The sequence below is a fragment of the Lutra lutra genome, chromosome 14 (genome assembly GCF_902655055.1).
Source record: "Lutra lutra chromosome 14, mLutLut1.2, whole genome shotgun sequence".
NCBI lineage: Eukaryota > Metazoa > Chordata > Mammalia > Carnivora > Mustelidae > Lutra > Lutra lutra.
This window is the reverse complement of record NC_062291.1, coordinates 46,887,729-46,903,411: the sequence shown is the minus strand read 5'-3', so window position 1 is coordinate 46,903,411 and position 15,683 is coordinate 46,887,729. Positions and strand designations below refer to the sequence as shown.

Below are 15,683 nucleotides of genomic sequence, written 5' to 3'. Positions count from 1 at the left end.
GGGGGACTGTGGGCTAGGAGCCAGAGTCCAGGACCTCTGGGACACTGGGACACTCCAAATCCAGGTACCAGACACAGGGCATCTGGAAGGTGGGGACGGGTGTGTTTCCACCATATGGATGCAGCTGCTGGTACAGCTGAGCCCACATATGCCCATCACTGGCCTGAGCCCCAGGCCACTTGGGAACCCCCCTCCCCGGTCATTTGGCAGAGACCATCAGCCTCCCCTCTACGTCCACTGCTTTCTCGTGATCCTCAGCTGTCCCTCTCTACTAGCGCTCTCTAACCCTACTCTCCTGCAATGGGAGGGGAAGCCACCAGGGCTGTGGGAAGGGCCTGGGGCTCAGCTCAAGGACAGGCACATGGGGGAAGAAGGTTCTGCTCCCAGGTTCCTCCTCCTCAGAGCTCCATATCTCCTTGACACCTGGCATAGGGCACCATGACATGGGCAACAGAGAGCGTTAGGATGGAGAAGACAGCTGCCTGGGAGGAGGGATAATGGTGCCTAATTGCCACCACCCTAGTGTCCAGTCCCAGCCTGGGAGGGTTTCAGCAGTGCTGACAGTCCTCCAACTCTGTCTTCGGTTGTGCCTGGACATACATTTCTGGATCAGCAAACTGACTCACCTATGTGTCCGTCCGGAGTCCCACCAGCTGACAGCCCACCCCCAGCACACACATGTCAGAAAGACCTTAGGAGGAGCCACACCACCCTGGGCCCAGACTCTGCCTCCCTCTTCAGCTGCTTGTCTCCTGGAATAGACCCTCAGCCCTCTCCCTCCCCTGCCTCTGGGAAAGGAGACCACTTTGTTTAGGACAGGGCTTTGCAGCATGTCCACCGAGAGGTGCAGATTGGCTTTGTCCCACCATGGGGATTCTGCTCCCTGGTCGGGGCTCTGGGACAGGGCCTCTGAACAGGGCTAGTGGTGCACTCTGTGGCCCAGGGCTCCGCAGTGGCTCTCTGGGTGCTGTCTTTGTTCTCCAGCCTTCAGTGTTTCCTGGGGTGGGGAAATCTGAGGTCCATGGGAACAGGTGGATGGGGAGATCTGCGTGGTTACTAGGGTATGCTCCCCATAAGAGGTCACTCTTGCCTACCTCTGTCGCTGACATGTCTATATGTTGCAGGAGGACCCATTAAAGTCTGCAGAAAGAACCACGATGCCCTCGATGATCACATCTACAATGACCACAAACACCACGACGACCACGTGGATGCCCATGATGCCCATTTCAACCACGACGACCACACAGACAACCACAACACCCACGACGACCAGGTGGACGACCACAAACACCAGGACGACCACGTGGATGCCCATGATGCCCATTTCAACCACGACGACCACACAGACAACCACAACACCCACAACGACCAGGTGGACGACCACAAACACCAGGACAACCACGTGGATGCCCATGATGCCCATTTCAACCACGACGACCACACAGACAACCACAACACCCACAACGACCAGGTGGACAACCACAACACCCATGACAGCCACGCAGACGATCACAGTGTCCACCGTCACATGGGAGATGATTGGGAAAGGAGTAGTCACACCAGAGTCCACAGGGCCCATGGTTGTCACAGAAAAGCCAATCCTTGACAAATCTCTCTATCCAGTGCTCGTCCCCACCCTGCTCATCATCCCGGTGGTTATCTGCTGCATCTGCTGCTGCACGAACGTGAGTGAGCCCAGGCCACACAGCCTGTGAAGAGGCTCACCCAAACCACAAGGGACCCAAGCCCATTCCACCCCCAGATTCAGACTGTGGCAGCTGCCCATCAACAACCAGGTCCTCACAGGAACAACCAGAGGCACAGCCTGTCTTCTGCTCCCAGGCAGAGACTCACCATGTGTCTAAGGGCCGCCAGCCTCACGCATGTCTCTGGAGGTGGCCTGTGAGCTGCCCTGGCCTCTGGGGAGAAGCCACCTTAGGGTCCAGATGCCAGAGAGGCCTCACAGCAGCGAGACCTCTGGAGACTCAGGCAGACTGAGCACCACACAAGGCCTCTGAGGGAAGAGCATGGGCCCTGCAGGAGGCAGTGAGAGCCCCAAGGGAGAATCGCTGGCTGGCAGGGGTCCGGACCTCTGGGACAGCTGAGCCTCAGACACCAACAAGAATCTCTGCCCTCGTGCAGTGGGTCTGGCCTACCTTCCTCCTTGCTAAGGGCCAGGGCATGCTGGGCCCCTTGCTGGCCATAGAGGTCCAGGAATGGACCAGACACCAGCCTTGCCCTCAGGAGCTCACAGTCCTGTGTCTGGTCTGGATGGGTACCTGGGGGTGGAGGGTAAATTGTCACCTTCATAGGGTGTGGCAAGCAGAGCCTTAGCAAAGGACAAATACTGGCCCTGGGGGGAGGGAGGAGGGCAGACACACTGGCCGCTGGGTTTGAGGGGGCCCCAGCCAGAGCTGATGAAGGAAGAGGGGATGGCAGATGGTGGGAAAGGACAGAACAAACCTGCAGGACACAAGCAGGTCCCGTTGTGGCAGAAGGGGAAGTGTGAGGACAGAAAGAGGAGGTGGGCACTGCCAGCCGTAGGGGGAATCAGAGAGGGTTGCTAGGAATTGGTAGGTACGGGAAGGGGAGAAGGGAAGAGGGGGAAGTTTTCCCATCTTCATGTGATAGAAGGGCTGCTGACAAAACTACCAGCTGGGGTGCCTCTGCCAAGGACCAGGAAGCCTACTCTGATTGTCTCCCCATGCATCGTGGAGGGAGCTCTGATCCCCCTTGAAGCCTGAGGAGCCTGAGGCTCAGGGTGGTGCAGCTGGTTAGCCAGAGATCATGGGCAGTGGGCTCATAGATGTCACCCTAAAGTCCATGTTCCATTTTCCGGCTGCTGAATAAGGTCCCCTCCTGTCTGCATGGTGGACCCAGCTCTCTCCATGCCATTCCAGCCTCTGTCCGTGTCTCTTTTTAACATTCTAGACTGACAAGGAGCCACCACCAATGGAGATAATAGAAAGGGTAAGTCATGATTTTTGGTCCTGATGTGGTCTGTATCCTCGATGCCCACACTGAACTTCACACACAAGGGCTCCTGCTGCCTGTGGGATATTTGCACCCCCTGCCACAGCACCTCCCAGCTCCCTGGGCAAAGAAAGTTGGCAGAAAGAAGAGAGTAACTGAGGGACAGGGGAGGGCCTCAGAAGGGCTTGGGACTCATAACACCCTTCCCATGTATGCAGCTCTGCTGCTCCAGGGCCTTTGCCCCCAAATTAGCAACTAGAGGGAGCCCGTTTCAGCAAGCACCAGGATCCCTATTAAAATAGAGGGACTTTGGGTCAATTTCCAAAGGACTGTTTGAGAGAGTCGGGTGAACTTTGAGAGTAGGAACCTTAGATTTCAAACATTGGTCCTCTGCCCAAACTCTGATGTATGTTGTGCTGCATATCGTTGATCTCCATCCCTGTCCCCTGACAGGGCCAGGAGCTTGGCTAGGGTGGGACACTAGGGACATGAGGGGCTGTGAAGGTTGGAAGGTGTCTTACCTGGCATCGAGCTGGGAGGCAGACCCAGTCCAGGTGAGCACAGAGAGCCAGGGTCAGGGAGCAGGCTTGGATATCCCAGGGTGGGAGCCGAAACCTGGTTCTGGAAGAAAGAGTTATATGGGTACACAGTGTCCTGAAGAGGGTACCAGAGCCTGACGGCTGGAAGGAAGCAGGCCTCACTGCCTGTGTCTGTACTGGGACTGGGTGCAGTGCCATGTGCTGAGAAAGGATCTGCCAGGGTCGGGTGAGTGCGGCCCTGTCCCCTGCCAATGCTCCCACCTGGACAGCCCTCCAGTACACTGCACAACCCCAAGACTGGGTTTCTCCCCCAAGGGTAGCCCCAGGAGACCTGGGGTAGAGTTTGGTGGTCTCCTGGGAAAGTGCCATATTTGCAAGTGTATTGAGTTTGCTTGTTTTTCCCCTGGAGAGACTGTCACAGAGCACGGTGCTCCTTAAGCTCCTCTAAACCTCCTAGCAGTGCCCTTTTCCTGAGTGGGCCACTGAGGGGCCACATGTCATGTGCCTCTGTCCAGGAGCTGCCGACAAAGAAGCAAGCTGTGCTTTCTCTTCGTAGGAGTCAGACACGTGTATGCAGAGATGCACTCCAGTGATCATCCCTTGTTGTCCCTACCAGGAAGACATGAGTCGCATAGAGGTAAGAAGCGCATTAGGGAGGGTGCTGTGACTGCCAGGTAGGCTGAGGAAGAAAAGGGAGCAGTCCGTTCATGGCCCACGGGAACCGTGGCTTCGGGGAGATGAAGTTTATGGAAATGGACACTGACCCCTTGGCACTAGAGAAAAAGCAGACTGCATCCTGATCCCCAGGCCCAGGAGAGAACAGAAGGGATGGACCCTGCCTCCACTACCTTGAGGGGCCCAGCACTAGCGTCTCCCCCTTGGCATGGGCCCAGGTTTGCAGAAGCTGGTAGCTGGCTATAGCCTGCCAGTCCCCGGCTCGCTCAGAGCTGCTCAGCATCTCCAGCAATGGCTTGGGGTTCACCAGCCAGCAGGGGGATGACGAAACACAAGCGCACGCATAAGCAGGCTCCCATGGGTCAGAAACAAAATTTTTTACAGGAGAATTCTGAGCAAGGTTTGTTCACTATTAAAAGTATCCAGAAATACCAGTGGCTCCTGCGAGCCTTTCATGCGTCTGCTCAGCAGGGTGAGGGACTGAGCTAACTCCATTGTCCTGGGGACCCAGTGACATGGAGGGACCAGGGCCTTGTGGAGGAGAAGGCCTGCAGGAAATGTTCTCACCCCAGGATGTGCTAGGCCCCCACCCAGTGAGGGAGCCCCCAACCCTGCAGGGGTCTTTGAGGACAGGGATGGGGAGGCCTGAGGCAGTCCAGTGTGAGGAAAATATGTTTCAGATTCCAGAGACCCCAAACAAACAAGGTCACCAGGCCCCTGCCCCAGGTAGACGTTTCAGGGGTCCCTCAGTGTGTTCCTGGAGATAGAGCCCTCTGGGACCATCTCAAGCCAGAGAGAACTGTACCCTCTGGAGGTGACCGCCATGCCTACAGCTTCCTCATGGCCACATCTGCTTCTCAGGACAAACTGGATACCCTGTGTGACTTTGTTCAAAGCTGCAACCAGCTGCCATTGATGTGGTGTCAGCCTGGTGAGCAGGTAAGCAGGGGCACAGGGATGCTCCCCATGGGCCAGCAGGCCTTTGCTCTTTGCCCTTGACCGTTGCACTCAGGGACTGTGGGCCAGAGACTGTGTCCAGGCACCGGCCAGGGAGGATGCTAAGACGTGGAAAGGTGGTGTTCATGAGCCTCACAGGCCGATTTGGGTCTGGCACCTGCATTTTCGTGCACATCCTCTCCAGAATAACAGGAAAGTTCTTATGACCCAGCGCCTCCGAACCTAAGTCAGAGAAGCTGTAAAGGGAGGCCAGCCACAGAGTTCTCCTGGCCCCTCACCATCATCCCTCCCCACCGTGCTCCCCCCTGGAGGTCTGCTGGCTGCCCCCATCCACTGAGACTCTCCTGCATGGCTCACTCTTATGCTAGGACTGGTGGAGGGCATGGTGACACCCCCATGTTGTTGGCCAATACTGACTGCTTTTACCAGGTAGTAGAGTCCCTCCTTCTGTCATTGCCTGTGACAACAGGGAGAAGCCAGCTTGTCACAGGTGTCCTCCATGGAACTGAATATTAGTGACAACTTGTTGTTCTAAGTTCCTCCTGTGGGCCAGCTGCCAGTCTAAGAACGCTGCATATTTTCACTATGTACTCCTGCCAGCAACCCCATGTGCAAGTACTACTAATATGCCCTTCTTTCCAAAGGGGGTGCTAAGGCACAGAGAGGTCTAGTGACTTACCCCAGGTCACAAAGCCTGGGAGTGGCAGCGCTGGACTTGAACCCCAGACCCTGGCTCCACCCCTCTCCCTGCCCTTCCCCCTGTCAGGTCAGGATCCTGATCCCATGATGGTTACCCCACAAATACCTACAAGGCTCAGACCGAGGGCCCACGAAAAGCATGCTCCTTGCTCACCTGGCTCCCAGGTCTCAGACCCTTTGCTCAGACTGGCCCAGGGGCCTGGAGGACGTTGAAGTCCCCAGAAGCCCTAGTGAGGACCACATAAGTCACTTCTTTGGATCAGGCAAGCACGGCTCTCCCTTGGTACCAGGTGGGCATTTCGGAGTCCTGGGCAGGCCTGAGGGGCTTGGGACACTGCTGAGGAGACACCCCCGATGCATGCTGACCCCCAGCAGGGCCACCGTCTGGTGTCAGAGGTGCCAGGGCTCCTCTGGGGCTGGGCTCCGGGCTCTGGGTCTGAACAGGGCTCTCAGTCCCAGCCATGCTCACACAGAATTCCCTTCTCCATCTGATTCTCCTGGAGCCTCTTCCCAGAACCGCAGCCCCACGATGGTCACATGAGCACCACACCAACCCTGTGCCCTGAATCCACCCAGTGGTGCCCACTCAGGGCGGAGGGATGGAGCAAGACATGGAGGGAGGCCTGAGACCAGATGGAGAACAAGGAAGGGATACCAGAAAGGGCCATCCTACCCATCCAGGTGAGGGCAGGGTGCTGAACGACCTTCCAGAAGGGTCACATTCCTAAGACTCCAGATGAAGGGTGGCAGAATTCAGACTCATGCATTGTGGGGCACTGCCAGCTGCCCACGGCTCTGCCAGACCCCTGCCATGCCAGCTCTGGCACTGGCCCAGCCCCCTCTGGAGCCAGGAGGGACCCTGTGTGTGTGCCAATGGCCAAACACTGTCTGAGAGGTCAGGAAAGCAGCAAAGTCCGACGGAGAGCAAGTTCAGCACCCAGGGCTGTCTGAAGTCAATCCTCTCATCCTGAGCAGACCTGGGAGCCCATTAACTAAGCCCTGTGGGAGGGGGCTCCCTCCCCACTCATCTGTCCCCTCCCATATGACTCTGAGGGTCAAAGCCTGCCCAGGGTCTCTTTGGTAATAGACAGCTGGGCTGGGAAAGCTACTCCCTCTCCTGCCTCCTGAGTCTGCACACATCGTCTGTGGATGAGACCCTCATCGTGACTTGAGCCCTTCCCAGAACAGGCACCACACTGCTGGGAGCTGGATCTGATGACTCAGCACAAATCCTGAACCCCGAACGCGGCTGTGTTCTGTGGGTTCAGTCTGCTCTTTCCTTCAGTATAGTGAATGACTGTGTTTTTACTGTCGGTCCTCTGGTGTTATAAGGTGCTACTCTCCTGTGGCTGCTCTAACACAGTGTCACAAACTCAGCAGCTGAAAACAACAAGTTTTCAGTTGTGGAGTCCTCTCAGCTCTGGAGGCTGGAAGTGTGAAACAGGTTTCCTGAGCAGAAATCCAGTTCTCTCCGAGACTGTGCTCTTTCTGGAGGGTCTGGCAAGAAACAATCCATTATCCATTTCCTGCCTTTTCTACTTCCGGAACTGCATTCGCAGGATTCTCTGGCTCCTGGCCCCTTCCTCCACCCATATGCTAACAGAGTAGCACCTTGAATCTCCCTCTGCTTCACCCTTCCCATCACCTTCTCCTCTTCTGTGGGTAGGTCTCCCTCTTTCAGGAACCTGGGCTCACCTGTCAGCCCATTCAGATAACCCAGGAAAATCTCCTCACCTCAAGCTCCTTGACTTAATCACATCACAAAGATCCTCTTCCAGTGTAACCCAAACAGCCACAAGTTCCTAGGACCTTGATATCTTTCAGGGCCATTATTCAAGTGACCACTGCAAGCCAATGACCTAGAAGCTCCTTTGAGAGTAGGGACCCTCCTATCTGACACTTTGCACTTCATGTAGCACATAATGAGCAAAAGGACATGGGGACCTGGAGGTTCAAGTGTCTGTGGTGTGTGGGAGTGTGCAAGGACCACTCAAATGAGGGCCACACCCAGGGGCTTTACCCAGTTAATGTTCCTAAAGGTGTGGCTGCCTTGCTGTGTCAATAGGTTTATTTGAATTAAATTTGTTTCAAATTTATTTGAAGTAAATCAAATTTGAATTTGAATTAATGGTTCTAGAAGAACTGCCCCCTGGAAGGAAGCTGGGGGTCTGGGAAAACCCGACATGGTCTCCCTCCTCTCAGGTGTGCTGCCTGTGGAAGATGCAGGACCTTTCTTATCCACTCTCTGTATCTCCTGGAGCTAGAGGGGCCAGAAATGCTGTCAGATGGCCAGCATGCCCAGGCCCCCTCCCTGGCTTTCTGAGCCTTTCAGCTGGGACTCCTCAGCTGATTCGGAGCTAGGGTCTAGAGGGGATGCCAGTGAACCACAGGCAGACTCTTCTGTCCCAAACATCTCTATTGTTCTCTTCCCAAGCCAAAGAGTTTGGGTTTGCTGCTGCCTCCACAGCCCATCACCCATCTGAGGGTGCCCCCAGTTGCCCTTGGCCTGGGGGCCCAGAGCCTGACCTCAGAACTGTGGTGAGAAATCAACCCTCCAGCACACAATCACTGAAAGAACCGGGGCAAGGCCTGTGCTGCTGTGGCAGTCAGGCTTTGTTCTCATTTTTGAGGTTCCCAGTCCAGGGGAAGCAGACAAGTTCAAAACCAGAACAGAGGGAGTCTGGAATCAGAACACTGGAGCCTCCTGGGGGAGGCAGGGAAGACTTCTAAAACATGAACTGAGTCTTGAATTGGCAGTCCAGCCTGGAGGCCAGCACCCAGGGAGAGGAAGGGTATCAACAAGGTCCTACCATGTTGGTCTTGATGGGTCGTGAACCAGAACTCCCTTGAGCCAAGAACATCAAAGCTTTCTGGTTCCATCTCCAATGCCTTCTCAGTAACCTTCTCTCTCTTCTCTTCTCTGCAGGGTCAGTGTTTCAACTTCACCCCACTGAAGCCCCTCTGCAGGCAGTTGCCCTGCCTTCCACCCAACCAGGGATGCTTCCCCCTCAACATCTGCTGTGCACAGTGCCACTACCCCCCTACCATATACTCCCAGCCACCCTCCATGACGCTGCCATTGATCTCTCCCCCTGCTGAGGCACTCTGCAGAACTACTTTGTCACTCCCACCCCCATAGTCTTGCCTGTAAAGCCCCCAAAACCCAAGACTGTTAAGAGCCCTTTGTGTACTGAATTGGACATATATAAAAAGTCTTGATATATGGTTAAAAGAGTTAGAATTGTTGGTGATCAACAAGAGAGTTTATTTACCTGGTGAGCATCACTCTATTGTATGAGATGTGTCAGTAGTGTTCCTGCCAGGAAAAAGCACCTGGTCTATGGATGCAGACATGAATGTCTCCCACTCCCTGCAAGTTGGTCTTCATCTGTCATGAAGGGCCTGGATGCATGGGGTTTGGTACAAATTTTCCTTTTTGAAAAAAGCCTGAAATGTCTTTGAAATATGAATAAAGCCTGTTTCCCCACTCACTGACTATTTTAATCTCTTGAATAATTTACTTAATATCCCAGTGATTTAAGGACAGGTCATTTGAAATCATCCCACTGGAAAAACAAAAAGAAAATGGAGTTAAAAGGAGTAAAGAAATACTATGGGACATCATCCACAGAAACAATGTTTTAGAATCCCAGAATGAAAAGAGAAAGAGAAAGATACAGAAAGTATATTTAAAGCTAAATGGCTGAAAACTTATCAAATGTGGAGAGAAATGGAAATCCAAATTCATTTGGGTCCAAGGACCCCCCACCCCAGTGGTTAAACAAGATAGGCACATCCCAACACATCTTGCCAAACTGAAATAGAGAATTGTGAAACCAACAAAAGAAATGTGAGTCATCACACACAGGGACTCTGCCCATAAGACTGAAGGTGTATTTTTCAACAGAAATCTTGCAGAAAAAAAGCGGGATGATAGAGTCAAATATTTAAGATAAAAGCTGCCAACTAAGAATAGGATGCCCAGCAAAGCTATTATTTGGAAGTGGAGAGAGAAAAACATAACAAACAATAGTTGAGTTCATAACCAGTAGACCTGCCTCCCCCAAAATGTTAAAGAATATCAATGAAGCAGAAATAAATGATCATAATTAACATGGTGAAAACAAAAGAATGTGTTTGCAAGACTCATTGGTAGTGACCATCCTATTGTCAAGGTGGTCCATAATTATGTAGAACTCTAGATCAAAGATTAGAAAATGTATAAAATAAACACAACCACAATAACTTGTTTTAAACCATATTTAAAAATATGTAATTTTTTTTAATTTCTTTTCAGCGTAACAGTATTCATTGTTTTTTGCACCACACCCAGTGCTCCATGCAATCCGTGCCCTCTACAATACCCACCACCTGGCTCCCCCAACCTCCCACCCCCCGCCCCTTCAAAACCCTCAGGTTGTTTTTCAGAGTCCATAGTGTCTCATGGTTCACCTCCCACTCCAATTTCCCTCAACTCCCTTCTCCTCTCCATCTCCCTATGTCCTCCGTTATTTGTTATGCTCCACAAATAAGTGAAACCATATGATAGTTGACTCTCTCTGCTTGACTTATTTCACTCAGCAGAATCTCTTCCAGTCCCATCCATGTTGCTACAAAAGTTGGGGATTCATCCTTTCTGATGGAGGCATAATACTCCATAGTGTATAGGACCACATCTTCCTTATCCATTTGTCCGGTGAAGGGCATTCTTAGTTCTTTCCACAGTTTCCATTCATCCGCTGAAGGGCATCTTAGTTCTTTCCACTGTTTGGCGACCGTGGTCATTGCTGTTATAAACACTGGGGTACAGATGGCCCTTCTTTTCACCAAATAAATGGTGTAAGGTGGTATCTCAATGTGGTTTTAATTTGAATCTCCCTGATGGCTAGTGATGATGAACATTTTTTCATGTGTCTGATAGCTATTTGTATGTCTTCATTGGAGAAGTGACTGTTCATATCTTCTGCCCATTTTTTGATATGATTATCTGTTTTGTGTGTGTTGAGTTTGGATACAAAGTCAATGTACAGAAATCAGTGGCTTTCTTATACACTAACAATGAAAATACAGAAAGGGAATTTAGAGAATCAATTCCATTTACTATAGCACCAAGAATGATAAGATACCTGGGAATAAGCCTAACCAAAGAGGTAAACAATCTGTACTTGAGGAACTACAGAACACTCATGAAAGAAACTGAAGAAGGCACAGAAAGATGGAAGACCATTCCATGCTCTTGGATTGGAAGAATAAACATTGTTAAAATGTCTATACTGCCCAGAGCAATCTATACTTTTAATGCCATTCCAATCAAAATTCCACCAGTATTTTTCAAAGAGCTGGAGCAAATAATCCTAAAATTTGTATGGAATCAAAAGAGACCCTGAATCGCTAAGGAAATGTTGAAAAACAAAAATAAAACTGGCAGCATCACGTTACCTGATTTCAAGCTTTACTACAAAGCTGTGACCACCAAGACAGCATGGTACTGGCATAAAAACAGACACATAGACCAGTGGAACAGAGTAGAGAGCCCAGATATGGACCCTCAACTCTATGGTCAAATAATCTTAGACAAAGCAGGAAAAAATATACAGTAGAAAAATACATAAATTTTAATATCAATTACCTAAAATGTGAAGGACAGATAAATGTAAGGATAAATTTATGTATGCTATCAATAAGTTGTTATCAGTTTAAAATAGGATGTTATAAAAATAATATATTTTATGTAATCCTTTACACAATTACAAAAGCAAAACCAATAGAGATAAACAAAAGTTATATGGAGTGCCTGGGTGGCTTGGTAGCTTAATCTTCTGCCTTCTGCTCAGGTCATAATCCCAGGGTCCTGTGAACTTGCTTCTCTGCTTCTCCCTCTCCCTCTGCCTGCCACTCCCCCTGCTTGTGCTCTCTCTGCCTCTTTGTCAAATGAATAAATAAAGTCTTTAAAAAATAAAAAATAAATAAAAATAAAAGAAAACTTATGAAATAAGAATTAAAGGAATCAAAGCATATCCCTACAAAAAGTCATCAAACAACAAAAGACAGCTAGCCAAGAAATAAGAAACATATAAATTAAGTTAAATGGCAATGGTAATAAATAATTCCTTTAGTCATAAAATTATTAAATTATTTAATCAAAAGACACGAAATAATTGAATGGAGAAAAAAAAAAGATCTAAGAATATGCTGCCTACAAGAGATTCACTTTAGCTTTAAATACACACACAGACTGACAGGGAATGGATGTAAAAAGATATTTTAAGCAAATGGTCCCAAAAGACAGCACTGATAGCTCTACTTCTATCAGACAGAATAGACTTTAAGCAAAAAATAAGTGGTCAAGAGACAAAGAAGTCATTATATAATGATAAGAAGGTCAGTCCACCAGGAATATACAGCAATTGTACTTATTTATGCACCCAACATTGGAGCAACTAAATGTATAAAACAATTACTAACAGAACAAAAGGATAAATAAACAGCAATATAATAATAGGTAAGGGCCTCAACACCCACTCTCAACAATGGAAAGTTCATCCAGACAGAGGATCAATAGAGAAACAGTGGATTTGAACAACACTGTAGACCAAACAAGGTCTAACACACATAACCACTACATGCCAAACAATAGCAGCAGAATACACATTTTTCTCAAGCAGCTATGGAAAATTCCCTAGGATAGATCATATTTTAGGCCACAAAAATAGTCTTAACAGATTTAAGATGATTCAAATCATTTCAATTATCTTTTCCAATCACAATGGTGTGAAAGTAGAAATGGATAACATGGGGAGAGCTGGAAAATGCTCAAATACATACAAATTAAACACCACACACTGAACAACCAATGAACCACAGAAGAACTCAAAAGGAAAATACACAGATATTTTGAAAAAAAAGAAAACAGGAAACACAGTATACCAAAACATAGGGTGGAGCAAAAGCAGTTCAAAGGGAGTTTACAGAAATAAAGGCATATACCAAGAAAAAAGGAATACAGCCTCTGAAAAACCTTACCTTACACCTCAAGGAACTATGAAAAAAATTAAGTGCAAAGTTATCAAAAGGAAATGAAGATTTCAGTGCAAAAAGTAGAAAACAATAAAACTGTACAAAAGGTTAACAAAACAAAGACTTGGTTCTTTGAAAAGACAAAGCACATTGGCCAACCTCTGACTAACCAAGAAACTAAAAAGAGGACCAAACTTTAAAAATATATATATAAATGAAAGAGAAGACATTACTACTAATACAGAAATAAAATAGATCATAAAATGCTATGAACAACTAAAAGCTGCTAAATTGCAAAAATTCAAAGAAATGGAAAAATTTGTGGAAAATACAACTACCAACACTGAATCACAAGTAAATAGGATATCTTAACAAACCAATAGTGAGTCAGGAGATTCAATCAGTAATTAAAAATCTACCAAGAAAGAAAAGCCCAGAACCAGATAATTTCACTGGTGAATTATACCAAGCATTTATAAAATTAATTATAAAATTAATTATAAAATTAATTATAAAAACCAATTATTCTCAAACTCTCCCAAAACACTGCAGAGGAGGGAACACTCCCAAACCTATTTTTCAATACCAGCATTACCCTAATATCGAAGCAGATAACAGCACTACAAGAAGACAATAGACCAATATCCCTTGTGATTATAATACAAAAATTACACACACACACACACACACACACACACACACACACACACACACACACAAATTAACAAAGAAAATTCAGCAGCATATTAAAAATATAATGATCAAGTGGGATTCATTTCTGGAATACAAGGATGGTTTGACATACACAAATCAATAAATGGGATACATAAAAAGAGTCTGAAAGTTTTCCTTCTGCTTCTATTTTTTGAAACAGGTTCAGGAGAATAGGTATTATTTCTTCTTTGAATGTTTGGTAGAATTCCCCAGGGAATCCATCAGGTCCTGGACTCTTGTTTTTTGGGGAGGTTTTGATCACTGCTTCAATATCATTATGACATATTGGTCTATTCAGGTTGTCAATTTCTTCCCGATTCAGTTTTGGAAGTTTATAGGTTTCCAGGATTGCATCCATTTGGTCTAGGTTGTTTAGCTTATTGGCATATAACTGTTGATAATAATTTCTGATGATTGTTTCTATTTCCTTGGTGTTAGTCATGATCTCTCCCTTTTCATTCATAATTTTATTAATTTGGGTCCTCTCTATTTTTTTTATTAGTTTGGCCAATGGTTTATCAATCTTATTGATACAAAAAAAAAAGCTTCTAATTTCATTGATGTGTTCTACTGTATCTCTAGTTTCTATCTCTGCTCTAATCTTATTTCCCTTCTTGAGTGTGCGGTTGGCTTAATTTATTGTTGATTCTCTAGTTCTTTAAGGTGAAAAGAGAGGTGGTGTCTTCTGGATTTTTCCTTTTTTTTTTTGAGGAAGGCTTGGATGGCTTTGTACTTCCCCCTTAGGACTGCCTTTGTTGTATCCCATAGGTTTTGGACCAAAGTGTCTTCATTCCCATTGGTTTCCATGAATTGTTTAAGTTCTTGCTTGATTTCCTTGTTGAGCCAAACATTCTGAAGCAAGGTGGCTTTTAGCTTCCAGCTGTTTGAATTCCTTCCAAACTTTTTCTTGTGGTTGAGTTACAGTTTCAAAGCATTGTAGTCTGAGAATATGCAGGGAATAATCTCAGTCTTTTGGTGTCGGTTGAGTCCTGCTTTGTGACCCAGTATGGAGCCTATTCTGGAGAAAGTTCCATGTGCACTCGAGGAGAGTGAGTATTCTGTTGTTTTAGGGTGGAATGCTCTGTGTATATCTATGAGGTCCATCTGGTCCAATGTGTCATTCAATGCTCTTGTTTCTTTATTGATTTTCTGCTTGGATGATCTGTCTATTACTGAGAGAGGCATGTTAAGATCCCCTACTATTAATGTATTCATATCAATATGACTCTATCTTTTTTTTTTTTTTATAAACATATATTTTTATCCCCAGGGGTACAGGTCTGTGAATCGCCAGGTTTACACACTTCACAGCATTCACCATAGCACATACCCTCCCCAATATCCATAATCCCATCCCCCCTCTCCCAACCCCCCTCCCCCCATCAACCCTCAGTTTGTTTTGTGAGATTAAGAGTCACTTATGGTTTGTCTCCCTCCCAATCCCATCTTGTTACATTTATTCTTCTCCTACCCCCTTAACCCCCCATGTTGCATCTCCTCTCCCTCATATCAGGGAGATCATATGATAGTTGTCTTTCTCCGATTGACTTATTTCGCTAAGCATGATACCCTCTAGTTCCATCCACGTGGTCGCAAATGGCAAGATTTCATTTCTTTTGATGGCTGCATAGTATTCCATTGTGTATATATACCACATCTTCTTTATCCATTCGAATATGACTCTATCTTGATTAACAGTTGTCGTATGTAGTTGGCTGCTCGCATATTGGGGGCATAAATATTTACAATTGTTAGATCTTCCTGGTGGATGGACCCTTTAAGAATGATGTAGTGTCTTTCTTTATCTCTGACTACAGTCTTTAGTTTAAAATCCAATTTATCTGATATGAGAATCGCTACCCCAGCTTTCTTCTGAGGACTACTGGCATGAAAGATGCTTCTCCATCCCTTCACTCTCAGTCTGGATGTATCCTTATGTTCAAAATGGGTCTCTTGTAGACAAAATATGGACACGTCCTGTCGTTTTATCCAATCTGCAACCCTGTGCCATTTTATGGGAGTGTTTAGGCCATTCGTGTTGAGAGTGACTATTGAGAGATACATTTTTATTGACATCATGTTGCCTGTGAAGTCCTTGTTTCTATA

General features: G+C 47.4%; 1 protein-coding gene across 5 annotated transcripts in view; it reads left to right on the top strand.

The window, feature by feature from the left end:
• The window catches only part of LOC125084826 (anthrax toxin receptor-like), a 36,471-nt gene extending 27,145 nt beyond the window's left edge, over positions 1-9,326 (top strand). For 3 of the 5 annotated variants that reach the window (XM_047702671.1, XM_047702672.1, XM_047702673.1), the window contains exons 13-18: positions 1,125-1,272; positions 1,462-1,688; positions 2,935-2,973; positions 4,072-4,152; positions 5,052-5,129; positions 8,773-9,326. In XM_047702671.1, the coding sequence (XP_047558627.1) occupies positions 1,125-1,272; positions 1,462-1,688; positions 2,935-2,973; positions 4,072-4,152; positions 5,052-5,129; positions 8,773-8,985 (786 nt within the window). In that variant the 3' untranslated portion in view covers positions 8,986-9,326. Of the gene's footprint in view, positions 1-1,124; positions 1,277-1,396; positions 1,689-2,934; positions 2,974-4,030; positions 4,153-5,051; positions 5,130-8,772 lie in introns of those variants that run through there. The other 2 variants (XM_047702675.1, XM_047702674.1) reach the window with 2 other exon arrangements.
• Positions 9,327-15,683: the final 6,357 nt, after the last annotated feature.